The sequence below is a fragment of the Syngnathoides biaculeatus genome, chromosome 3 (genome assembly GCF_019802595.1).
Source record: "Syngnathoides biaculeatus isolate LvHL_M chromosome 3, ASM1980259v1, whole genome shotgun sequence".
Classification (NCBI taxonomy): Eukaryota; Metazoa; Chordata; class Actinopteri; order Syngnathiformes; family Syngnathidae; genus Syngnathoides; species Syngnathoides biaculeatus.
In genome coordinates, this window is record NC_084642.1 from 9,319,154 (window position 1) to 9,347,135 (window position 27,982).

The following is a 27,982-nucleotide window of genomic DNA, read 5'->3' on the forward strand; positions in this document are numbered from 1 at the left end:
AAAATCCACAACATGGAAGCAATTTCCGCACCAATTAGGACAATACAGACTCTGCTCGAAACCAAACAGCAAACCTTTGTTGGCCGCAAAGTAGCTGTCGACGCGGTGCGTTATTCAACTCATCCACTCTAGCGAGACAATTTGATGTATTGCCGGTGTAATTAAGCCAATGACTTTACTCCGACTGTGTCATAAATCCAAATAACGAAGTGAGAGTGGCTCAGCGCTGTGCAATAAAGCAAGCCATTGTTTTTTATGCAACAATAGCTCTCAATAAAAGACTTGAGCACCTCGAGCCGTTAATAAAACTATAAAAAGTGATGTTTAGCTCGTTTGTGAACGTTAACTTTGTGGCGTCTGAGCCAGGATGCGCGAATGCTCAAACTCTGCAGAGAACTGCGGAAGTACCTTGAGATGCAAGTTTAGCTTGATCCATGACCAAGCTTGTCGCTTGAAGTACTTGCAACTCGACTCATAGATATATGATCTCCATCCATCCATTCGTTTTCTTAGCCGCTTATCCTCACAAGGGTCGGCAGGGAGTGCTGGAGCCTATCCCAGCTATCAGGGTGTACCCTGAACTGGTTGCCAGCCAATCGCAGGGCACATTGAGGCAAACGACCAGTCTCACTCACAATCACACCTAGGGGCAATTTCGAGTGTCCAATTAATGTTGCATGTTTTTGGGATGTGGGAGGAAACCCGAGTGCCCGGAGAAAACCCACACGGACACGGGGAGAGCACGCAAACTCCACACAGGCGGGTCCGGCTTTCATTTCACGGCTGTATTGCCCTGCTCCCCATGGTGTGCAGCCCTCGACCACCTGGGGGCAATATGATACGGACATAAAGTATACAGGACAGTTGACCTTTGGTAACTCGTGGTTTGGCGCCCACTGGTTTACCTATTGGTGGATTACCCCACCAATTTCCTTTCATTCCTTTCCAATTTTTCTGCATTTCTTCCATTTTTTTTTCATTTTTTGTGACAGCCCCTGTGAGGATAAGCGGCTCAGATAGTGGATGGATGCATGGATTTATTATGGGTTTTTCCCCACTAACTCAAGATGTTTTGGGGGATGGGGTTCACTTTTTTTTTTTTTTTTTTTAAATTATCTGCGGATTTTCACTATTCGTGGTCTGGCCTCGTCTCTATCGCCAACGAAAAGAAGGGTCCACTGAATTTGGAGAATTTCATAACTAATATCAGTAAGCCACAGTGATATTTGAAGGAATAAGAATATATCCCCGGGAGTATTGTTATATGACGATATGAGTTGCTCCACTGTTTGTGTTGTCTGCCAACTTCAGCCGTTTGACAGCAGAGTGAGAAGAGCAGCGGGGCGAGGACGAATCCTTGAGGTGTTCCAGTGCCGGTGGTGTCCCCCATCCTCACCCGCTGTGTCCTCCCTCGTCAGGAAGCTGTAAATCTGCCGAGGGACGGCAGGTGAGATGTTGAGCTTGAGAAGCTCGGAGGAGAGGATTTTGGAGATGATGGTGCGGAATCCAGAGCTGAAGTCCACGAACAGGATCTTCGGGTCGTCGAGGTGTCGACGGAGCTTTCGTTGGACCGCAACCATCTTAATCACAGTGATGAATGAGTTACGCTAAAGTATCCTATTAGATGTGGTTCAGAATTCACAGTAAAATGAAAGTCAGAAACTAAGGCCAGGTCGAATGAGGAAGTGTGGCCTCACACCAGCACGGACCACGGAAGTAACTTATCTGTGGCCAGAGCAGCTGCGGCACCGCCGCCGCACCACTTTTGCTTCTGTCTCGCTTGCGGTGAGAACACAAAGCTCTTGCAGTTGGCCCAGTCTCGATTAAAAGATTAGCGTCTAAAAGGCCCGAGATGGGCTTCGGGGAGGACTTGGGCTGCCCTCGGGCTCACGTGGCTCTGCTGGGCCTGCTGGACTCTGAGCTTCGCATGATGGAGGTCATGAAAAAGTGGATGGGCCAGCGGGCGAAGAGCGAGAGAGAGTTTGCGGTCCAGCTGCACGACATGGCCCTCATGGTGGACAAGCAGGAGCGGCCTCAGACCGGATCTGGACCGGACCACGTCAGCCAGCTCAGCAAGGTCAGACCACGTGATGAAAGCGATGCAAATATGTTTTATGTGGTCTCCTCCTACAGATTTGCATATGTCTTTACTTTGCTCCATTGAATGGGATCATTCTCTCCATCCGTCCATTTGTTCCAACACATCCCACCCCCCCCCCAAAAAAGTTTTTAAACAAGAAAATGGTATAATTGTGTAGGTTAGAAAAGCATATTTTCAATTCAGTCATGCACACATAAGTAAGATTCATCACTATTCTCAGCAATCGTGTATATCATTTTTTTTGCAGAAGATAAAACATATGCGCCTGTAGCTATTGTGACATTATCTGCGTGTTGCTCCACTGTTTGTGTTCAAATATCCGTTGCTCAAGGGTTACAACACCGCAATTAGCCAAAAAAGGATTTTCCGTCGCGCGTTCGAGGTGCACTCCCAAGGCAAAGTTGTGTGTTGTTGCTTAAAATACACGATGTAGTTGTTTTTGCCACTTTAAGGCTTTCTTTTGAGGATTTGTTCCCGAAACTGCTGCTAATATTGCTGTGAGTTGAGATAACTGACACTACAGTGATATGTTTGTACGTATCTTAAATTTCTGCTCGCATGCCAAAGCAAAAAAAAAAAAAAAAAAATCGTCAAAATGTCCGCTAGAGTCTTGGAAATATTTCTAAGTCGGGTCACTCGTATCACAAGATAATCAGATAAGTGTACATTCTCCTCTTTTTTTTTCCAACTGCCACCGATAACAGGGTTGATTAAGATCTTGGGATCTTATTCGGCAAGAAAAATATCAGCAGAAATATGGAGAAGGAGGAGAGAAATCATTTCAAAGCTTTTTCCATCATGGATGTGAACTATCACCTGTCCAACTATCCTGAAATAAAAAACAAAATCATGACATTTTTTTATGATTACCATTAAGAGTTCAAGCAAAACATTCAGGCTTCTGCTAAAATAGCAAAACAACAACAAGAAAAGTCTGGAAAAGCCTACTAGAACATCTGAAGTTTGTTTGGGGTTCCGCAGAGGCACTTTAAATGGTGACAGCTGTGTGGCGACTCCAATTTAAAAGATCAAATGCGATTGGTTGATTCTGAGTACAGGCACATCACACTTATAAGAGGGTGTTCACACTTGTGCAACCACAGTATCTCAGTTATTTATTTTTGCTTCCTAGCTAAAAAAAAAAAAAAAAAAAAACACACATTTTGTTTCTCATTTGAGCTGTACAGATTGTCAGACACGATGACGGTGGGGAAAGTATGGCGTCATTATTTTTAATCGCCCAAAAACCTGCCATTCGAAGAAGGGTGTGTACACTTTTTATACCTCGTGTACAAAACACAATCCAATTGGTTAAAAAATACAAGTGAGTGCAAAGACGTGCATGTTTTGGAAAGTGAGAGGATAAACTCCAGAACACAAGGAAAACACCTCAATTGCACACTCAAGCACGGAACATTTTTTAATATCCCATGCATCCATTTTCTTTGCCTCTTATCCTCACGAGGGTCACGGGGAGTGCTGGAGCCTATCCCAGCTGTCAACGGGCAAGAGGCGGGGTACACCCTGAACCGGTTGCCAGCCAATCGCAGGGCACATCGAGACAAACAGCCGCACTCACAATCACACCTAGGGACAATTTAGAGTGTCCAATTAATGTTGCTTGTTTTTGGGATGCGGGTGGAAACCGGAGTGCCCAGAGAAAACCCAGGCAGGCACGGGGAGAACATGCAAACTCCACACAAGCGGGTCTGGGATCGAACCTGGGAGTTCAGAATTGTGAGGTCAACGCTTTTAACATCTGATACACCGTGCCGCCTTCATTTTGGAATATGAGTTGCAAAATAATATAACCTTTTCATAAATTGCACTACTAGTGTATTTATTTCAGTGGGAAAAGTCCTTCAAACACTGCCCCCCCCCCCCCCAATGGTAACCCTCCCGCTTCCATCCCCTCAGTCCTGGGGGGCTCTGGTGTCTCAGACGGACCTTCTGAGCCAACTCATGAGGAGGTGTTCCGAAGAGCTGCTGGACGGACCCGTCAGCAAACTGTCGCTGCTGATCCGAGACAAACAGCTGCTCCGCAAATCCTACGCGGAGCGGTGGAGTCTGATGGGGCGGGAGCTCAGCAAGGTGAGCGATTTCAACAACGCCTCGAGTGAGCGAGCGAGCGACCGACCCCTTCGCTATGTACAGTTTACTCTCGTGTTGCCGGTACGTGACATTCAAAGTGATTGCGAGTGAGCGAGCGTGTCCGGTAGTTATCGCGTAATCCGAGCATTTCCTCGTATCATATCAGCGCCCACCACAGAGAAGCCTCACACCCGGCGTTGTCCGCTTCCTGCGTCGTTTCATGATCGCGCTCCTGTGCTGCTGCTTTGTTCGTAATTTTTTCGAGGACTTCGCTGCAAGCAGAAGTGGCTAACGTACGGCTTTTCGTGTGCAACCGAGAACCTGAATATCGAAAATGCACAATAAATCACAGCTGTCAAACTGAAGGCCTGGGGGCCATTATCTGCCCCGCCGCGTGATTTTATGCTGCCCGCAAAAGGCAAATCTAATGTTTCAACTTCCGTGACTCATGTGAAAATCTGTTCTTAAAAACTCAAACCGTCATATACCATACATGATAACATTGAGAAAGTACAAATTGTCACAAACCTCCGGTACGGGGGGCGGATCGAAACGCACGACTTCGAGGCAGAGGCATAATGTTCAATGTGGTTAATTCCGGAAACTGGTCGATACCAAAAAACAGTCCAAAACAAGGCAGAGGCACAGAAACGCTAGGCTAGGCGGGATCCAAAAGACATACAGCAAGGTCCGAGGACTCTGGGGCAAACGAACAAACTCAACAGGACAGGATCAAACTAAAGGGCACAGAATCGCTGGGCTCACTAGGGTTACTCTAACTTACACGTAGCAGCGGAGAGTACCGCAGGCAGTGAATGCAACTCACTAACACAAAGCAACAAACTGGCAAATGCCAGTGACAAAAACTCCAAATTAAATGCCCGTCTAATGTGAAAAGTAGACCTTGGGGTAAAAAAAAAAAAAGTCTGGACACCCCTGCTCTGAAGAAAAGCATAACTACAATGTGGGCCGTGACAAAAATTTGTTTGACACCAGTGAATACATAAATAAATAACATAAAAAGCACTGAAAGCGGGTTGCAATTGCGCACAGATGTCACAATATGCCCACAAAGTACTTCAAATGGACTCCCTCATAAAGTATCGGGACCATGCGTCTATCATGTACACCATCATGAGCTCATGTTACATAGCAAACCAGCTTCACACGCGCCACATCGATATTATTTGCAAGCACAAATTGACTTGACTTTCCACAAATATTAGTAAGTTGTCAACCTTACCTTTTGGTATTTACACACACAAATACATGTTCAGTAATAGCAGAAAAGCGTAATGGAGACGTAGAGAACGCAGACAACTAGAAGCCGCATTGGGAAAGAAGCTGAAAGAATACTTTCACTTGTGAGGACTGCCGACAAAACGCACAAAAAAAAAAACTTTAGCACAAAAGCAAAGTTAAGCGCAGATAACTGAAAATCAGCTTCGGGTATCTGGAGTACTTTTTGGCTGTAAGTAAGCCCCAGGTTGTACTTTATAGCTTCCGTCTCACTTTCACACTCTCATTATTTTTAACTTATGTTTTCCTCTTTCCTCTTCTTTATTTTTTTTTTTCTTTTCTAAACTTGCAATCGAACAGCAACCACCCGAAGCGCACAGACAGCGAAAAAGTCCATCATTTGTTATAAAACATCTGAAATGAAATCCAATTTTGCCTCGCCGGCGGCCGGAGGGATAAAGATCAACACGCGGATTTTTCCTGAGCACGTCCCACATTTGCGAGTGCATTTCGAGCAAGGCAGAAATTGTGCACTGCAATCAATTTGGGCCCTATCTAAGCCCCCTGATGGGAAAAAAAAAAAAAAAAAATGGCCGATGCCATTCACACTCCCCGTGCGACTGCACGACGGTAACACGATAAAAATCACACACACGCACATCCAAAATATTGCTCCAAAATAGTACGAGCGTGTTTCCCCACGATGTCACACTTCCTCATTTGCGCAATTGGGGAGGATTGTTTACTTTCTGTATAATTTTGCCCGTATGCTAGCTTACATAACACGTGCCGTAGTTTTGATCATGTGCAATATTGTGGCCGGCGAGCGCTTTTTACTTCTTTGTTTGAGCGCGCGACGAGACGCTATTTTGCGCTGCAGGTGACCGAAACGGATCTGGAGAAGCTGAAGAGCAGCTACAGGCAGGCGGTGGGCGACGCGGCCCAGGCAAAGAGGAAGTTCCAGCAAGCCAGTAAAGGTCAATGGGTCTACTTTACCTGCTTTACCAGTTTTATTCTGTCCTGTTGGTTGTTTTTGTTGTTGTTGTTGTTGTTTTTTTTTTTTTTTTGTATATACAGTGAAGAAAAGAAGTATTTGAACACCCTGCTATATTGCAAGTTTTCCCACTTAGAAATCATGGAGGGGTCTATTTCTTTTTTGTGTGATACAGCTGCAAATAAGTATTTGAACATCAGAGAAAAGCAATGTTAATGTTTCCTGTAGTTGTTCACCAGGTTTGCACACACTGCAGGAGGGATTTTGGCCAGCTCCTTCACACAGATCTTCTCTAGATCAGACAAGTTTCTGGGCTGTCGCTGAGAAAAACGGAGTTTCAGCTTCCTCCAAAGATTTTCTATTGGGTTTAGGTCTGGAGACTGGCAAGGCCACGCCAGAACCTTGATATGCTTCTAACGGAGCCACTCCTGGGTTTTCCTGGTTTGTCATGTTGAAAGACCATCCCATGACCCATCTTCAATGCTCTAACTGAAGGGAAGAGGTTGTTCGGAGTCATCCTCTCCTAAAAGCCCAAGTGTCATCCCTATAAACATTCTAAAATACATATTGTAATGAAAAACACATATAACATCATTCACTTCAATCTCTATACGAAAAAATAAATGTGAGCGGAGCGCGCGTCCTCCATGCGCAAAGCTGCGGAAGTGTCATTCTACGACATCCAAGTGGTCGCCATATTGGCTGCGTCCTCCGTCCGTGACGTCACCCTGGACATTCGCCGATGAAAACACGCGGTGCACCCTAACTATGGGAGACAAACGCGCCCCGTCTGACACGGAAGCTCTTTTCGAAAAGGAGAACGCCACACAACCGAGTGAAGTTACCGGGGCAATATTACACCATTGTTTCGAGCCATATTCAGATGATATGCGATCACGGCCAAACCGCATCCCCGTCCGATCCACTTCAGCGGCGGAGATGAGGCATCGCAGCTCATCGCAGCCGGCCGGTGCGGCTTATGACGGAGCCGAGCCGTGCTGCTGTGAGGCATTCTCGGCTGGGTTCTTCAGAGCCGCCGCCGTCCGCGAGCCCTCAGTGCAGCATTCGCTGGCGAAGCGACCCAGCTGCCCGACGCCGTCCGACGCGCACATCGACATATTTCGTACGCGGATCTTTTGTTACGTTATGAGAGACCGATTACGTGGTCTGCCCCAAACAATTATTTTTTTAGTAGCTGTATACACACCTACCTGTTATTTGGAACTCACGAAGCTCTCGTCCTCTGCACCTGGGCAATCCATTTTCATCTTGTCTTTTGGAAACTTATGAAGGGTAAATCCATCTTCCCGAGTGTTCGAGCAATGCCCAGCAATGCAACGAGCCGGCATTTTGGCAAACACGAAGGAACAACGAGCTACCTCCCCGGAGGTAAAACCAATGGAAACGACTTCAACGACAAATCCCTTGAGAGGATTTTCATGGCAGGAGTTACAAAAAGCCACACACGTCAAAATCATGTTTTGTGGGGGAAAAAAAACACATGGGCACATTTTGGGTGCAGTTTTTTCATTAATAACATACTAAAAATCATCCATTTCATGACAGTAGCCCTTTAATACAGTGCAGTCGTCCTGTCCCATGTGCAGAAAAACACCCCCAAAGCATGATGCTACCACCCCCGTGCTTCACAGTAGGGATGGTGTTCTTGGGATGGAACTCATCACTCGTGGGTTAGTGGAATTATGACCAAAAAGTTCCATTTTAGTCTCGTCTGACCACAAAACTTTCGCTCCTCTGTATCATCCAAATGGTCATTGGCAAATTTAAGACGGGCCTTGACATGTGCTTGTTTAAGCAGGGGAACGTTCCGTGCCATGCATAATTTGAAACCTTGACGTCTTAGTGTATTAGCAACAGTCACCTTGGAAACGGTGGTCCCAGCTCTTTTCAGGTCATTGAACAAGTCCTGTCGTGTAGTCCTGGGCTGATTCCTCACCTTTCCAAGGATCATCGGGACCCCACGAGGTGACATCTTGCATGGGGCCCCACTCCGTCATGTTTAGCTTCTTCCATTTTCTAATGATTGCTCCAACAGTGGACCTTTTTTCATCAAGCTGCTTGGCGATTTCTCCGTAGCCCTTTCCAGCCGTGTGGAGTTGTACAATTTTGTCTCTGGTGTCTTTGGACAGCGCTTTGGTGTTGGGCATGTTAACAAGTTTGAGTCTTCCTGATTGTATTGCTATATTGCAAGTTCTCCCATTGGGATTTCTCCGGTGTTCAAATACTTAACTGCAGCTGTATCACACAAATAAATCGTTAAAAAAAATCATACATTGTGATTTCTGGATTTTTTTTTTAGATTATCTCTGGCACAGTGGAGATGCACCTATGATGAAAATTTCAGACCCCTCCATGATTTTTCTGCGAGAGAACTTGGAATAGCAGGGTGTTCAAATACTTATTTTCTTCACTGTGTATGCTTTGAAATCCGAGCGCGCTCGCGGAACGAATCAAACTCGTATCTGACGGCGCCGCTGTCCGCTCGCAGATAAGGAGCGCGACCGAGCGAAAGAGCGCTGCGTCAAGGCCACGATGAAACTCCACCAGGTGCACAACGACTACGTGCTGTCGGTCCGAGCCGCTCAAGCCTTCCAGCGGCAGCAGCACACCCGGATCCAGCCCGCCATGCTCGACGCGCTGCAGGCTCTGCAGCAGGAGATCGTCCTCATCGTGTGAGAGATCCCGAAAGCTCTCCCGCCGTCTTGGCGGAAAATCGACGCTCTGCTTTCAGTGTTTGCATCCTTGATACAGAGCGGCACGATTTAAAACACAGGTGTCAAACTCAAGGCCCGGGTGCCAAATCTGGCCCGCCGCATGTTTTTATGTGGCCCGCGGAGGAAAATTATGAGAATCAACTTCCATGATTTTTAAAAAAAAATCTGTACTAAAGTTTCAAATCACCGTATCATTAATGATAACATTGAGCTATTGCAAGCAATATTCTGCAAACCAAACAACAGCAATAATTCAAAAACTCTTGATTTGTGATTACAAAACTAGCTCATAAAGTTCATCCGCAAATATGATGAGGTGAAAGATTTTCATGGTTTCACATTCATAACGTCTCCCTGACGGAGACTGTAACTACAATGTGCCCCGTGGCAAAAATGAATTCGACACCCCTAGTTTAAAAGACATTCATTTTCTTCGCCGCTTATCCTCACAAGGCTCGCAAGACCCTACATAATTCATATGCAAATAATGTACAGGTTCTCTAGCTTTTTAATCATCCATCACCTTTTTTTTTTTTTTTCGAAGATCCTTGCTTCTTTTGTTCCAGAAAAGAGATCCTGCAGGAGTATTTTGACATTTCCTCGCTCCTTCATCAAGAGGTGGTGCAAATCCACCAGGAGATGTACGCCGCCATCACAGCCATCGACCCCCTCACAGAGTACGAGAGCTTCATCCAAGAGAACAGGTGCCGGATAGATTTTGAAAACTAGAAAGCCGAGCCCCGCGTTCGGACGTCGGTCGTGGCAAGGTGGCAGACAAAATGTTCACGTGAACCCCACGCGTGTGGTTTTATGTTTTTGTTTTGCAGGTCTGCGGGGGACGTTCCCGTTAGTGCAGAATTCGATTGCAGTCTTCTGGAGAACACAGAGGACTTAAATCCTCAAGAAGTCCAGCTCAATGACTTAACACTGGAAACCATCCAGCACAAGTACATGTCCATCCATTCATGACAAATATATACAGTACAACCTCGGTTCTCGACCGCAATCCGTTCCGGAAGGCGGTCCGAGAACCGATTTGTTCGAAAACCGAATCGATATTTCCCGCGTCCGCGTACAGAGGCGGCGTTATACATAGTAACAACGCGCGTCGTGGATCAGGTGATCGGGCCGCGCGGGTTACGTCATTTCCGGGTTTGTCGCGGGCGTTCGAGTATCGATTTTTGTTGGAAAACAGAAGCAAAAAAATGTCGTTCCAAAACCGATTTGTTTGAGAATGGAAAAAATACAAATATCTTCCAATCCATTTATTATGTACATGCAAATTATACAGGAACATTTAAATATATTAGAATAATCTCAACATCTTAATTTAGTAAAGTGGTTCACTTAAAAAAAGTGAAACTCATAGAGATGCACTACGTGTGCTCCGAGTGAAATATTTCATGACTTTTTTTTGCCAATATGTAAAGTTTCAATGATTAAAACTGGTAGCAAACCGAACCCCAAAGTTCAACATCTAAATAAAGTAGAATATTATGCAACAAATAAAAATGACTTTTTAATGTTGAAATGACAGCAGGAAGTTTTTCCCAAATGGTTGATGAATATCTAGAATGTATGAGGGGTGAAATAAATTGGATTTTTGTACCATTTTCTAATTTATTCAGTAAATACACCCCCCCCCTTTTTTTTTTTTTTTGCCTTATGGATCTTGTTTTTGTGATTGCGTACTTTTTATTTTTCATTTTTTTTCCTGGCCCAGGCTGACCACAGTGGAGGACGAGCTGCTGGAGCTGAGCCGGTCTCTGAGCTCCCAGCAGGTTTCCGTGGAACAGCTGGAGCTGGAGTTGATGGCCGAGGGTGGGGCGGTCGGGAACGGCCAGAGGTGAGCGGCCCCACGCGGCGGAGTTAACTCTTGAGTCCCGTTGGAAGCTGCAAAGACAAATATATGCGCCTGCAGCGATTAATATGGAGTGCATTATGGATTATAGTGCAACAATGGCGTTCCTGATTTCAAGTCATCTTTTTTTTTTTTTTTTTTTTTTTTTTTATGATGCTCGGTTAGGGCGGCACGGTGGGTCAGCTCGTGCACTCCGGTTTCCTCCCACATCCCAAAAACATCCAACATTGATTGGACACTCTAAATTGCCCCAAGGTCTGATTGTGAGTGCGGCTGCTTGTCTCTATGTGCCCTGCGATTGGCTGGCGACCAGTTCAGGGTGTACCCCGCCTCCTGCCCGTTGACAGCTGGGATAGGCTCTCGCACGCTCTGCGACACTCGTGAGGATAAGCGGCAAAGAAAATGGATGAAAAAAAAAATCGCAACAAAAATGAAGTACAGTACATACATAGTAGTTGTGTTAGTCCGCCACATAAAATGATACTCTGGGCTGGATCTGGCTTCAAGTTGCCTGATCATAAAATTGATATATTTTCCTATTGTTTAACATCAATTCAAATCATTTTCACCAGCTGAACAAGAAAAGCTTCGTTTATTCATTTGTAGCAAAATCCCCTCCAGCTCCTTGCAAACTGAAGGACATTTTTACTGTATTTTTCTCAAAAATCCATCCATTTTCTTTGCCGCTTATCCTCATGGGGGTGGTGGGGAATGCGAGAGCCTATCCCACATGTCAATGGGCAGGAGGCAGGGGTACACCCTGAACTGGTTGCCAGCCAATCGCAGGGCTTAAACATAATCAGACCTAGGGGCAATTTGGAGTGTCCAATTAATGCTGCACGTTTTTGGAATGTGAGAGGAAGCCACACCAGCAGGGCCAGGATCGAACCCAGATCCTCAGAACCGTGAGGCCAACGCTTTACCAGCTGCTCCACCGTGCCGCCAAGAGTAACATTGAAAGTGGAAATATCCCCATCAGTAGCAGAGCTCTTGTGGTCATCGCTCTCCGGCCCGAGGGAAAAACCTCCATTATTGATCCCGAGTGTCAATAGAACATATCGACACCCGCTGGCCAATCGTGTCGCTCGTGTGGGTCATTTGTCCCGGGGGTCGCCTCACACAGATGATCAATTAGCGCCTAGAGAGTGCGGAGGGTTTGTGTTGGGACGAGGACGCGTGGACTTCATGGCGGATAAGTAGAACAAGATTTGAGATTTGGCAAACACGTGCAGTGAGCCAGAGAATGGAAGTAAAAGGAATATAAATACATTAAATTGTTTATGACACATTTTTTGGCTTTAATTCAATAGACATTGTGCTGCTCTTTTTGTTGTGTGCACCTTGGCCACCTGGGGGCAGTATAATGCACACATTGGAGAGAGTCCCAGTTCCTCTCTGAGCCCCAGTAATATTACTCGTTCTTTGCAAAATATAAAAAAAGATATGCCTGTGTGTATCGCTATTTTGTCTGTCCGCATGTGGAGCTCCACAGTTTTTGTTAAAAAATATCCTTTCTTTATGGAGTTCGAGGTGGCACGGTGGCTCAGCTGGAAAGCGATGGCCTCACAGTTCTGAGATCCCGGGTTCGATCCCGGTCCCGCCTGTGTGGAGTTTCCATGTTCTCCCCGTTCCCGTGTCGGTTTTCTCCAGGCAGTCCAGTTTCCTCCCACATCCCCAAAAACATGCAACATTACTTGGACACTCTAAATTGCCCATAGGTGTGATTGTGAGTGCGGCTGTATGTCTCCATGTGCCCTGCGATTGGCTGGCAACCAGTTCAGGGTGTACCCCGCCTTCTGCCCGTTGACAGCTGGGATAGGCTCCAGCACTCTCGCGACCCTCGTGAGGATAAGCAGCGAAGGAAATGGATGGATGGATGGATGGATGGATGGATATAGAGTTAGAACAAATGACACTGCTGCTATTAACTATCCCATCTATGGCATTTCCCTTTACAGGATAACATGAACCTTCCAGGCATTCTCGTATTTGTCTCCTACAAGTCCAATTAGGTTTTAAGTAAACCGTGTCCAAATTCGCCGCAGGATCTACCAGCTGAGCAAGCGACACGCTCTGGAGGAGTATCGGCATCAGGTGGCCCTGTCTCAAGGCAGAAGGGCCAAGCTGGAGGTCCAGAGGTTGATTCTGAAGACAAAGTTGGAGCAGCTGGGTGACCGAGAACCTCCTCCCGCGCTGCAGCTGGACCAGGACTCGCTTTCGCGTTCGTCCCCCACGACCGATGTATGCCCTTCGACAAATCTTCTGTACTCATCTTGTTCATGTCCGAAGCTTCGACAAGAACTTCAGGTTCTATCGTCCAAACAGATTCCATCGCAATTCTATTGGTGCTGATGTCTATTTTCGTCTCTCTGACGGCAATGAAAGCGCAACAAAGGAAGTTTCCCAAATTAAGATCATATTTCATGCTGCCACTTTTCCAAATACTTCCCTAGAATGTGTTTTTCATGTAGCTCCATATAAGTGACATTTTTATGTTTTCAATTACTTTTGAAGAACTCAACCGATTTTGAGTTTACAGTTTTGAAATACACCCCATTTCAATCCATAACTGATAATGATGTGTGACTTTGCTGTCGGTGGTTTTATTTGATTGTTTTCCATTGTTTACAACACTTGACAACTTCCCCAGTCTAAGAGGGACACGTCGGGCCGTAAATATGTGAAGCTATAAAAATCCCTTTGCTGTAATTGAAACGCCATTTTGTGCTGACTCGCTACCGGAGTAAACGATCAACTTAATATACAAACAGTCCATAAACGAAAGTGTCCGCTAACCTGCACGCTTTTTTCTCCGTTGTCTGCTTTTCAGGAACAGAACCAGTCCGCGCTCAAGCTCCTCGGCAACGGGATCATCAAGCATTTGTCTCGGGTCAGAAGCGATGTAAGAGAAACGTCTATTCCGAGAAAGCGACGATGGCGCGCGCTGCAGTTAGCGGAAGGCTCTTTGGGATGTGCCAGAATCACTTACATCCAATGAATACAAATGCTACAAAATCAGGGAAACACATTTTTAGAGATTATCATTGATGTGGTGTAAGCGAAACCGTTTGGCCTGTTAGAAGAAGACCCCGCCATGTGATTATTGCTACGTTTTCGTGACGGCTGAGACAAGCGACATTGCGCTTGAAGCGTACAGTAGCTGGTACCAGCAGGGCAGAAGCGATGAAATTTCTCGCTATATTTAATGATCTAAAAAAAAATAAAATAAAATTAAAAAAAAAGACTGGATAGTGCATACACATCAAGCGGTATGTAGATTGGTTGAAGCCAGTTGGCCGCCATCTTGGTACTCCCGAAACGCGTGGAGGACATGGTTTAGACTGAGGGTGGATTATGGCGGGGGTTTTCTCAAAGTTTAACATGTGGAATTAAAACTGGTCGTGTGAGCTTGACATTTTTTTTCAGTTCTGGTAACATGAAGGATTTTTAATTTGACTTGGTAAGCCAAAAAAGGCAAAGTGGAAAGGAAAGACGTATAATACCGTGACTAGTAAGAAACCTTACCTCGGGCCCGATTTTTGTGATGTTAACTTTTCCCAAAATACGCTGTGATGCACTATCATCATAACATAGCAAAAATGAATCTTTTTTTGGTCATAAAAACATTAAATTTACGTCAGCTATATTTTTGCAAATAAGGACGTCTCTGCGACGTCCTATTCCAGACAGAAAATTTAAACTTGTTTCCTCACATTTAAAAATCAATTTGTAGAGTTCTGTATGATGTAATTCATCAAAAATTTCACAGAAAATATGTTTTCTAGCTTATCCGCTGATGACGTTTGTGAAAATATTTACATCGTTGGCCTATAAAGGTGAAGCAGAGTGAACAGTCAACAAGAACAACCGTAAACAAAACTTTGTTCAAGTGAATTTAGATCATCAGAAAATAAATAATAATAAAAAAAAAACCTTTACAAACAAACTTTAACAAGTGTCAAAGTCAAACTTTCTAACTTACCTGTGGAATGTTTTCTCACAGGCACGAAAATGGCAGGCCGGCACGGTTGTTTTGGGAGTATCGAGATGGCGGATGGCGACTTCAGTTTTGGTGGCCAATGGCCAAAAGCCATTCAGTGTTTTTTTTTTTTTTTTTTTTAGATCAGTGGCTACATTCGGTCATAAACAATTCATCATCGTTTTACTGGAAAAATGACTCACTTGTCGCTCTCTGCGGTGCAGAAGGGCAGAACTGACATTCACTGTGTGCACCTTAGACAAGCTGTATTAAAACAAAAACAAAAAACATGTTAGACTGAACAGCAAACTGTGGGTGTGCCCAATTTGGTTCTTTGTTGAAAAAAGGTAGAATTAATCATATTCTGAATTCCACTATAGCACCAGTGTTGATTTTGTATACTAAATGTTTTTAAAAAAAAATTGAATCTTTTCTTAAATCAAATGAAATATTGCTGTTGTACGGGTAGTGGGACATAAATGTTTTTGTTGCATGGCATAGACAAATTTAGAAACCTTTTTTTTTACTCTTCATCAGCACGTGCTGACCTTGAATCGTAAATTGTAACTGCTCCCTGCGGTCTCTTTTCGGGGTGTTTCATTAAAGCCAAGAATGGCGCTCAGCTGAGCCAAGGCTGAACAATCCCGATTTGGATCAGCACCAAATTGCGCACCTTCATCGAACGCCACCTTCAGCATATGCTTGAATTTTCATTAGTGAATTATTTCATTAAAAATAAATATATCCTGTATATTTGACACACCACAGAGTGTTGTTAACAATCCCGCCAAATTTTCATGAGGCTTCAAAATCCCGAAGCATTAAACTATTGTCTCTTCCCTCAGAAGCTGCCACAGCCACGTCAAATCACACCTCGCTGAAAAATGGATGCTACTTTGTCTTGCGTCTTTCAAAAATAGATTCTCTTAAATCGTCCGGTGGCTTGAAAGCCTTAAACTAGCCTGCGAGCTAACGGGCCTCCCGGGTTGCAGTCGGCCATGAGATGGACGCCGTCCTCATTTGTGGCGTCAACTCCTCGCTTGGGAACCGACGCGACGGCGCTAAGCTGTTCAGAAATTGTGGCATCGAGGGAGAGATTTTCGGGGTGTAGGCAAAGTTAGCTAGTTGATCGCAGGTAAAGTAATTCTGCATGTGTATGTGCGTACGTAATCGGATCTCACAGAATAATTGAATGTGATCCCCTCCAATGCTTCACTCATTTGGTGGAGGTAACAAAGACTACCGAAAACCAAACACTCCTGACCCGCTTGCCAAGCATCCCCATTCACGCTCTTGAAAATCCCGCCGCTGATCCCACCGTCCACTCCGTTTCTCGCCTCCTCTGTGCTGCAGCGACAGGAGGTGGATCGTCCTCTGGAGCAGCAAGACTGGTACCACGGAGTTGTCCCCAGGATGGAGGTTCAACAGCTGCTGCAGGTTGACGGAGATTTCCTGGTGAGGAAGAGCCAAGAAAAACAGGGTTTCGTGCTCTCTGTCCACTGGGATGGCTCCTGCAAGCATTTCCTCATTCAGAACACAAACGTGAGCGACGCCCGACTCGCCCCCCCCCCTGCAACCGGATTCCGACGTGAAGCTCATTCACTCTTTTGTCTGTGTCGTTAACGTCTCGGAATTCTTTTGGACGGGATGAAGAATGAGTACCGCTTGGACGGGGAGAGCTTCTGCAGCGTCCCGCAGCTGATCCATCACATGCTCTCCTCCCGACAGCACATCACCCGCAAGTGTGATATACAGCTGAGGAAGGCGGTCCTCAAGGTGCCGCATCCCTCGCTCCATTTCCTCCTCGTGATCGCTCACTTAGCTCGTCCATTACGGTAAAAAAAAAAAAAAGGACCTGCTCACTGTAAAATTGCTTTTTTTGTTCTTCTTATTATAGGATAAATGGGTCCTGGAGCACGATGGCGTTATATTGGGAAACCTCATTGGACGGGTGGGTAAATGTGACCCTATTTCCATTTTTGCGTCTGTAAAAAGATTTTAATACGGACCTCTTTTAACCCTTAAACTGACGATGCCGTTTAGCGAGCTTGTTTGGCTGCGGCCTACTGCATTGAAGACACTCTCTCCTCTGGTCCCTGCGGCTTTATTAAAGTGTATCTCAAGACACCGATGCACCTTTAATACAATACAATACAAAAGACTTCCAAAACAGCCCATCCCAGATTTGATGACGTAACATTAAATGAGCCGTTTCGCAGATAAGAGAAACTAGGTCAAAGTTCGCGGGCTTTAATTCGTAAACACATATTCTTTGGTAAAAACATCGAGCATCATCTCGAGACACTGCTAAATATGACTGTGTGTCATCTGCATAGGTATTATGGTCAAAATTAAAGTTTTGAAGAAAGGTAGCATATACAGGCTGAACAGGAGAGGTCCAAGAACTGACCCTTGAGGGACGCCATAGGTCATTGCCATTCGCTGAGACCGAGCACCTCCAATGGTCACAAAGTAGCTCCTTTCGCAGTATATTGTGATCTACCGTCTATTGGAAAGCACAATGATTGAGGCTACTAGAGCAGCAAAACCACAGGAGTACTGTCCTTATACTGTACGATGTGAAACCCCTTTTTTTTTTTTTTTTTTTAAATGAGGAGGGTGCGGGGGAGGGGAATACATTTGCAGATGTGGGTAATGATGATTTTTTTATGGACTACGCAGGGTAATTTTGGGGAGGTGTTCAGTGGGACTCTGCGCAGTGATAACACCCCAGTGGCAGTGAAGGCTTGTAAGGAGAACCTGGCACCAGAACACAGGAATAAGTTCCTGATGGAGGCCAGGTGAGTCAGACCGCATGCCCACATATGCACATCACGTGCCCCCCCCCTCCCCCCCCAACACTGCCGCTGCGCCGTGCAGGATCCTGAAGCAATACGATCATCCCAACATCGTCAAGCTGATCGGCGTGTGCACGCAAAAACAGCCCATCTACATCATCATGGAACTGGTTAAAGGTAACCAGCGAAAGGCCTCTTCTGGCAACATTTAGTCCGAAATCAAACTCTGAAAAGTTGGGGAGTGACACGAGTGTGACTGGTTGAAGCGATGCAGTGGACTGGTGTTGAAAAACTATGACAACGCACTTCTTTACAAGTACAGTAGTGTATTAATATATGAATTAAATTTGTTGTTTCTTTAGCTTGTATTTCAAAACACTATCACAAGTCATTTTTCCTCTTTGAGATTAAATTAACACCTTTCAGCCCCCTCATAAAAACATTTTTTTTGCACTCACTGGTATCGCACGCTATCAAAAGAGTGTCAACATTTGCCTTCCACATAACGAGCAAACATGGAAAATGTGACCTCAAAAATGACAAATGTATTGTCAGTTTTTGTTCTTCTTTGGTGGGATCTATTGTCGGTTGCTAATGGCACGAGACTGCCACCAACCGGTATTGTCGTTCCACTGCAAAGAAGCCCATTAAAAATGGAAAACTGATGGTGGCTGGGTGTTCTGAGGTGTACTGTCGCTATCTAGCGGCGTACAGCTGAAATGCACTCATCTCAAAATTTGCTTGTATCTCAAGACAAAAAAAAAAAAATCAATCAAGTCATGGCTTGTACCTCCTAAACGCTAAAACAAAACAAACAAACAAACAAAAAAAAAAAAACAAATCTTAATGTGCTAAAGAGTTCTAACTCTAAATTTGTTGTGAAAACAAAACAAAACAATAAAATACTAAAGGTTGCAGTTCAGAATATTGCACAAAATTACATAACAAATTTCCACAGAATTTGCTAATAAATCCCGTAAGGATTTAAGGAAAACTGACCCTTAAAGCAAAAGGAAATGTTTTTTTTTTAATGGTTGTTCAACCAAGGTTCTTGAGCACAATCCGTTCGAGAAGTGATTTGTTCGAGAACCAAATCGATGTTTCCCATTACAATGAATGGGAAAAGAAATAATGCATTCCAAGCCTTACAAATTAGGTTTTTAAACCATTTGTTTAGCTTTTCCAGAGAATAATCTGCATAGTACAAATACATGAATAGTTTGAATACTTTATATAATAAAATAATTTAAGAAATATATTCATTTTTTTGCTGAAAATATATGCTTTAGTAGTAGAGTACGCTAGGCGAGGAGTGCATCGCCGTATCTGTAGCGACTCGGCCCCCAGCGTTGTAAACTTTTTTTTTTAACAAAAGTGCAGAATAACTTTAAGCAAGCAGCTTGCCTTGATTGGGGGTTATTACGGTAGTCGTCGATAAGAAGAAAAACAACAGTCACTACTGGGACACGTCTGTCTACAGAGGCTACGCTATACAGAATAACAAAAGTCCGCTGTTTGCGCGTTATGTAATTTTCAGGTTTTTTTTCGGGGGGCGTTCCAATTGATAATAAGAAAACATGTCGTGGGTGGGTCAGCTGCTTGCGCCGCGCATAACGTTATTTCCTTTTTTTTTCCGGCGGCGTTGGAATTCACAATAAAGCGCGTCGTGGGTCAGCTGGTCTGTTATTTCCAGGGGGTTCGAGAACTGATTTTTGTTGGAAAACAGAAGCAAAAAAAATCTTGAGATTTTCGTTCAAAAACCGATTTGTTTGAAAACGGGGACGCTTGAGAACAGAGGCATTACTGTAATTTAGTCTAGCGAAAGTCTGCTAGCTTAATGCTAACATATAATGTGAAATACGATAGATGGGCAAATTGAAACTATCAGACAAATACTACTTCAAAATATACAGCGCAGCACCGCATACAAACGGAGCTTACAACGACAGTCCCAGGTAGAAATTCTCTCTGCTCTGTGGTAACGACATCTACTGTCTTCCCTGGAGTTTACAGTGACGGAGGATTTTCTCTGCCTCTTCTTCTTATGCTGCATCTGCGTGCAGTAGAGCTCTGTGCTGCCTGGCATGTTGTGGCAATATGCGACATTACACTGAAGCCGTGCTACTCTAAATTTGGACTTGCCTGTATGCTGTAAAATCAAATAAAAAGCAACAGTAAATCGGTGGTGCGAATGAGGAACCACAATAAAAGCATGGCTTCACTGTGTATCAAATATAAGTTGCTGTTTTGTTTCCCCTTTCTGACTTCCCCACTTTTTTCCCACTATTACTTGTCTGTGTCTATGTGTTGGTGTCTACGTGTGCACGCTTGAGAAGGTGGAGATTTCCTCTCCTTCTTGCGTCAGGATGGACCGAGTCAGACCCCAAAGATGTTGGTCCGGATGACAGAAAACGTCGCGGCCGGCATGGAGTACCTTGAGGCAAGGAAGTGCATTCATAGGTAATATTTGTACTTCATGGGACTCAAACCTCGGCAATTCCATTTTATGGGGCCACTCCACTGTATCGATGCCAAATGATTGTTGTCATTCTCTCAAAATAAACATAAATCAACACATTAATCACTAATGCCATAAAACTGCATTACGATGATTTGCATTTAAGCATTTATTTAGGACCATTTAACTATGCAACACATGAATCATTATTTAAATACATTATTTTTTATTTTCCTGTGCTGTTCATAATGTACAGAGCCCCTAAAGGGACACTGAAAAAAAACCCAACTGGTTTCCTCATTCTAATGAATAAGTTACTCATTGCACACATGCAATGAACTAGTTACTCATTACAATGAGAAAGTTTCTCATTGCAATGAGAAACTTAATCATTACAATGAGAAACCAGTTAGTATTTTTTTTCAATGTCCCTTTGGGGGCTCCGTACAATGGACCTGTTGCTCATTACAATGAAAAACTTACTCATTACAATGAGAAAGTTTCGCATTACAATGAGAAACGTACTCATTACAATGAGAAAGTTACGCATTACAATGAGAAACTTACTCATTACAATGAGAAACCAGTTAGTATTTTTTTTTTCAATGTCCCTTTAGGGGCTCCGTACAATGGACCAGTTGCTCATTACAATGAAAAACTTACTCATTACAATGAGAAAGTTTCGCATTACAATGAGAAACGTACTCATTACAATGAGAAAGTTACGCATTACAATGAGAAACTTACTCATTACAATGAGAAACCAGTTAGTATTTTTTTTTCAATGTCCCTTAAGGGCTCCGTACAATGGACCAGTTGCTCATTACAATGAAAAACTTACTCATACAATGAGAAAGTTTCGCATTACAATGAGAAACGTACTCATTACAATGAGAAAGTTACGCATTACAATGAGAAACTTACTCATTACAATGAGAAACCAGTTAGTATTTTTTTTTTCAATGTCCCTTTAGGGGCTCCGTACAATGGACCAGTTGCTCATTACAATGAAAAACTTACTCATTACAATGAGAAAGTTTCGCATTACAATGAGAAACGTACTCATTACAATGAGAAAGTTACGCATTACAATGAGAAACATACTCATTACAATGAGAAACCAGTTAGTATTTTTTTTTCAATGTCCCTTTAGGGACTCCGTACAATGGACCAGTTGCTCATTACAATGAAAAACTTACTCATTACAATGAGAAAGTTTCGCATTACAATGAGAAACTTACTCATTACAATGAGAAAGTTTCGCATTACAATGAGAAACTTACTCATTACAATGAGAAACCAGTTAGTATTTTTTTTTCAATGTCCTTTAGGGGCTCCGTACAATGGACCAGTTGCTCATTACAATGAAAAACTTACTCATTACAATGAGAAAGTTTCGCATTACAATGAGAAACGTACTCATACAATGAGAAAGTTACGCATTACAATGAGAAACTTACTCATTACAATGAGAAACCAGTTAGTATTTTTTTTTTCAATGTCCCTTTAGGGGCTCCGTACAATGGACCAGTTGCTCATTACAATGAAAAACTTACTCGTTACAATGAGAAAGTTTCGCATTACAATGAGAAACGTACTCATTACAATGAGAAAGTTACGCATTACAATGAGAAACTTACTCATTACAATGAGAAACCAGTTAGTATTTTTTTTTCAATGTCCCTTTAAGGGCTCCGTACAATGGACCAGTTGCTCATTACAATGAAAAACTTACTCATTACAATGAGAAAGTTTCGCATTACAATGAGAAACGTACTCATTACAATGAGAAAGTTACGCATTACAATGAGAAACTTACTCATTACAATGAGAAACCAGTTAGTATTTTTTTTTCAATGTCCCTTTAAGGGCTCCGTACAATGGACCAGTTGCTCATTACAATGAAAAACTTACTCATTACAATGAGAAAGTTTCGCATTACAATGAGAAACGTACTCATTACAATGAGAAAGTTACGCATTACAATGAGAAACATACTCATTACAATGAGAAACCAGTTAGTATTTTTTTTTCAATGTCCCTTTAGGGACTCCGTACAATGGACCAGTTGCTCATTACAATGAAAAACTTACTCATTACAATGAGAAAGTTTCGCATTACAATGAGAAACTTACTCATTACAATGAGAAAGTTTCGCATTACAATGAGAAACTTACTCATTACAATGAGAAACTTACTCATTACATTGAGAAGCAATTTTTTTTTCAATGTCCCTTTCGGGGGTCCATAGAATGTGTTCTTTTTGGTGGTACAGTACTTTTTTTTCCCCTCACCAGTTATGAAGCATCTTTGCAAAGTGATATAAAAAGGAAAGAGATAAATGAAAATCTCGCTAATGAGGCGGCAGTGAGCTTTGACACATCACAGCAGACGGCTGCAAAGATGTCAAAATACCTCACCTGTCATAAACGAGACTTTTTTTCTTCCCGCTTTCTGATCTTTGTATTTCGCGCTTCATCTCGGATCATCTTTTGAGTACCGCATCGGCTCGCCTTTGCCTCGTGCGTTTTCAGAGATCTGGCGGCGAGAAACTGTCTGGTGACGGAGCAGCACGTCGTCAAGATCAGCGATTTCGGGATGTCGCGTCAGCAGGAGGACGGGGTCTACTCGGCGGAGGGCGGCCTCAGACAGATTCCCATCAAATGGACGGCTCCCGAAGCGCTCAACTACGGTACCTCACGTCGACTGGCGGTCGCCGTCTGCTGCATTTCATTTCAGCCTCGAGTTTTCAACCTCCAGGTGGTTGCGAACTGCTTCAATTAATTTTTACCCATGTTTACATTGCGTTTCGGCAAGTGCTGACACACAAAACTTACGTTTACTTACGTACGTTTCTCTCACTCGTCACTAGCGACCTAGTAACGACCTGCCGTCATGATTTATGTCTGGCGCATATCATCTTAATATTAAGTAGACAGTCACAGTTCTGGAAAAATGAGAATTTTTCTGTTGAACTGCCACACGATTGTAATTTAACATGTCATTCAATGACAAATTAACTGTGATGTGGAATAATAACCAGAAGAGTCAGTTTGTTTTTTTTAGACTTGATGGATTGGTTTTTATTTTTTTGTAAAGCATCCCCACAACATAATTGCGCCAATGCCATTTTTCAGCCATCCTTCGCTGAAACAAACACGACAACTGACGAGACCAGAATTGGCCAATTTGACAGGCCGCAAGTCTTCTGGGAGAATAAGTTTTGCGGAGAGGAGACAAAAGTGGAGCTTTCTGGCGAGCCGCATCGCGTGCACCTTTTTGTGAGACATGGACGAGGCTCGCTTAACTTAGGTTCTGGGGCTGCTTCGCCGCTCAAGCTGCAATGAAGGAAATCTCGAGTCTATGAAAGGTTTCTGGGGCTTCGGAATGCTCGATCCGAGACGGACATAACAGTTCCTCCAACTTTATCGCGACGCATAAAGGCAGAGCTGTGGAATTAGCTGGAAAATGCTGACTTAAGAGTGGAAAAAAATGAACTAGAAGAAACCTAAAAAAAAATTGGACCCAGGCTGTGTCCACAACTTATATTTGTATGTATTTTAAACATCCATCCATTTTCTTAGCCGCTTATCCTCACAAGGGTCGCGGGGAGTGGTTGAGCCTATCCCAGCTGAACTGGTTGCTAGCCAATCACAGGGCACATGGAGACAAACAGCCGCACTTGCAATCACACCTATGGGCAATTTAGAGTGTCGGATTAATGTTGCATGTTTTTGGGATGCGGGAGGAAACCGGACTGCGTGGAGAAAACCCACTCAGGGGAGAACATGCTCCATACTCCACAGTGGCGGGACCAGGATTGGACACTTTTTAGATGATTACACTGCTGCCTCAGGTAGACGAGTGTCTGCATTGGTGGTTCAGTGGTAGAATTCTCGCCTGCCACGCGGGAGGCCCGGGTTCGATTCCCGGCCAATGCAAAGTCGTTTTCCTCCCCAAGAGGGGTTACGTGAGGAGGGGCATCCGGCGTAAAAACTGTACCAAACGAATATGAGCCTTCATGTGAGATGACACGCTGTGGCGACCCGTAGCGGGACCGGCCGAAACAAATTTCTTGTCATCGTGTTTTCAAGTGAAGCCTTAAATGTTCGCTACTCTTCCAGATACATTGTGGGGATTGTTTCAAAGTTGACTTCCACTTGGTACGATGGCTTTATTGGTTTCAAACAGTTCTCCAAAATGTCAAATTATCTGCATACGAGTGTACTGGAAGTAATCGGGAAGCCAGCCTGATCCTGGGGCAGCTTTGCGCAGGAATGATGGCGATGTGGACGTGGCGTGACCGCTCACTCCAACTTCTTGTTTTTTCACTAAAGTTCACGAGTTATTGCAAGTGCAACTCGAGAATTGATTTCCATGCTGTCGTGAAACATGCAGTACTGTGGTAGTGTTTGTGTGTGTGTGTGTGTGTGTGTGTTCGCCGTCGTCCCATCTTCGCCTTCAGCAACAGTGCCCCCTGCCGCCCGTTCGTAGGTCGCTACACCACCGAGAGCGACGTGTGGAGCTTTGGGGTGCTGCTGTGGGAGGTTTTCTCCATGGGGATGATCCCTTACACCAGCATGAGCAACCAACAGGTCAGAGAAGAAGTAGACAAAGGTAAACACGCGAGGACTGCCAGTCACTCTCCAAAAATGACTTTCAGGGATTGGAAACTTTGTGACTTTTTCTTTCCTTTTTTTCCCCCTGAACACAGTATACACATTTTTCCCAGTGTTTTTTTTTTCCCCAATTATTATAATAATTATTATTTTTTTACAAATCTGTGTTTCAGGTTATCGTATGCCGGCTCCACGGGACTGCCCGGTGGGAGTGTCCGCGGTGATGAGCAGCTGCTGGCAGCATGAACCGCAAAATAGGCCATCTTTTCAAAAACTGAGGGTGGACCTCCTTGACATCTGGAGGAATGGGACATAATACAAACATTTGACTCACTCAAAAATATGAACATTCATCATTTTGAAAAGTCTCAGCCCTGACACAGAATCAAAATAATAACACCAAACAAAACAAAATTTGAACACAGAATCTGTTCTTTTTCTTTCTTTGAATTAACTTTAAGGTGGAAAATAACAATTCACAAAAGGCGACCAAGTATAAAATAGAAACATCAAACTCATTAATAAGTTGCTGTTAAAAATGAGAGCCTGCAGCCCAGTGGAAAACGGTGGGTTCCAGGAATCCGCCGCTTCATAACATCACGTCGCAAATATAATAATGCGCAAAAATGATATAAAACAAAGGGGTGGATAGAGTAGCAAGTAAGAGTACTGTTACTTCAGAATAAAATGACTCAGACAAAAGCCAAAAGTATTCCTCCAAATAATTACTCGAGTAAGTAACTTCTGACTTTTAAAAAAAATATTTATTTCAATCAGAGCATGACCATCAGAAAAAAAATAAATACTAATGTGCAAATTCAGATCTTGCTGGGAGAAAAAAATCACATGCTCCAAATTACAAGTAAAATTTTTATAAAATGATTTTTCTTGGGATAAAATAACCAATGAACACAAATTCAGCTCGAAGAAATTATTTTATATGATATTTTTTCCACCTATTGCACAACACAATACTGTATAGGCTCACGAGGCAGATGGTAAAAACAGGAACAAGGCTGCAGTGACTATCAAAAGTCTACACACCCCGGTTCAAAGACCACATTTTTCAGTTGTAAAATAATTTTGGACCAAGATAAATTATTTAAAAACCCTTTGCACCATTAAGGTGACCTAGAATTTGTACAGCTGAATGGATTTATTTTTGTATCTTTTTGAGGGAGGAGGTAAACAAATAAATAAATAAACAACTGAAAAAAACCCTCTGACTTGGAGTTGACATTTAATTTGCTGCCTTCTTGGCCGGATCGCCAAGAACAAAGAGATGCCATGTTTCAGCTGGTCTTTTACCTGGCTGAATAAAATTTTAATCAAATACACACAAATAAATCTGCTTGCACAAGGATGTGCTCCCTCTTATAACTGGCATGTGACTTTTGTTCGGAAGACAAAGATCACATTCAAACTGAAAAGTCCAATGGGAGTCCACGCACTCCAGCCGCCAATTAGATTTTTTTTAAGTGGGGAAAAAACAAACATCCATTGGGCCTGAAAAAACTTTTTTTTCTTTATCCACTAAAATGACTGAAGGAGCTGTTTGCTGAATAGAATTTTTGATTGTGTGTGTGTGTGAGAGAGAGAAATGCTTGTTGTATACACGACACCATAGCCGTTCACAATCTGATAGCATGAAAAAATACAACAATATATTGCACTCAGGGGTGGCACGGTGGAACAACCGGTTAGAGTTCTGAGGACCGGGGTTCCAATCCTGCTCCCCGCCTGTGCGGAGTTTGCGTGTTCTCCCCGTGCCTTGCGTGGGTTTCCTCCGGGCACTCCGGTTTCCTCCCACATCCCAAAAACATGCAACACTAATTGGACACTAAATTGCGCCTTGGTGTGTGATTGCGAGTACGATTGTTGTCTGTGCCCTCCGATTGGCTGTCAACCCGTTTATGGTGTACGCCGCCTCCTGCCCGAAGATAGCTGGGATTGGCTCCAGCACTCCCGTGACCCTCGTGAGGATAAGCGGCTCAGAAAATGGAGGGATGGATGTGTGCTGGGAGTTCAAGGCTGTAATCGCTAGACGTCGTAACCAAGTAAGTAGCTGCTTTCAACTGCTCTTTGTAATTTTGTTGATTTTTTGGGGGTTTTTGCGTCTTTTTGGGAGAATGAACAATAAATCTGACTTCGGATAGAAGGATGTAGTTTGTAGACCGCAGGAAAAGAGAACTCAACCGTCCAAGAGGGCTGCCATGCAATTTTTTCAGTTAAATAAAGTCTCAGAGAAACTGTTGCGGAAGGTACAAAAATTCCTTTCTTAGAAAATGGAGACATTTATGTCTTCACTCCATTTGAATAACTTCAGCCCGTGCGCTGTCTTACTTCAGCCACCAGGTAGCATTGTCTCCCCTTGTTTTTTTTTTTTTTTTTTCGTTTGTTTTGGGGAGATTTGATTGATAAAAGAACAATTGACTTTGTTTTGACTGTGTTTTCCTGTGACATAACTTGCCAGGGAACAGAAAAATGTTTTCAATGCAAATTGGCGGTTTTACAACAACAAATTGACAAAACATTTTGCTCAAGTCGGAGTCTACTAGAGAGGAGATCAGAGGACGATTCATGTGTTGCAAATGTCTTTTGTTGAATGAATCCTGGAAAGCGGTAGATCCTCTTTTGCGCTCTACCCACGCATTTATCGCATACGGTGTTGACATTGTAAAACAATGTTTAACTATGAACCCTGCTCATTATGAGCGCACTTCAGCTTACTTAAGGAGTCGACTTCTGGGTCCGTCCCTGCGTTCTAAAAACATTAAAGAGGAGGAAAAAGTCAAACCAGCAAAGTACGTACAAAAAAACGTGAACGCCAGAATGCAGAAAGGAGAACGTGATTTTAGCACACAGCATCAAATAAGTGTTGATATCGTATATGCACGAGGACGTTGCGCCGACCTCCGCGACATTCAGCACCTTCCTGAGAAAACCTTGCCGCGGTGTGACGCCACCTCCGCCCTCAAAGCTCAGTGCCTGGCACGTTCGAGGAGAACGCGCGCTGGTTTCTGAAATAACGCCTGCGCGTTCCGACGAGGATAATCCCTTTCATATTTCAGCGATGAAGAGATTTGAACTCGTCATGGCAAATTTAA

General features: G+C 43.6%; 1 protein-coding gene and 1 non-coding gene across 3 annotated transcripts; both read left to right on the top strand.

The window, feature by feature from the left end:
* Positions 1–1,343: 1,343 nt before the first annotated feature.
* On the top strand, positions 1,344–26,053 carry fes (FES proto-oncogene, tyrosine kinase). 2 transcript variants are annotated; one of them, XM_061815189.1, is made up of 18 exons: positions 1,344–2,077; positions 4,019–4,192; positions 6,312–6,408; positions 8,935–9,118; positions 9,727–9,864; positions 9,988–10,107; positions 10,884–11,006; positions 13,067–13,262; positions 13,852–13,923; positions 16,354–16,542; positions 16,654–16,776; positions 16,898–16,951; positions 17,683–17,801; positions 17,881–17,975; positions 20,135–20,258; positions 22,791–22,948; positions 24,751–24,873; positions 25,049–26,053. In XM_061815189.1, exons 1-18 carry the CDS (start codon positions 1,853–1,855, stop codon positions 25,189–25,191), a joined length of 2,457 nt encoding a protein of 818 aa, XP_061671173.1. In that variant the 5' UTR covers positions 1,344–1,852; the 3' UTR covers positions 25,192–26,053. The 2 variants fall into 2 exon arrangements, with proteins under 2 accessions (XP_061671173.1, XP_061671174.1); XM_061815190.1 differs by having other exon boundaries at positions 24,751–24,851.
* trnag-gcc (transfer RNA glycine (anticodon GCC)) lies at positions 24,127–24,197 on the top strand. Its single transcript has one exon. It is a non-coding gene; the product is annotated as a tRNA-Gly (tRNA).
* Positions 26,054–27,982: the final 1,929 nt, after the last annotated feature.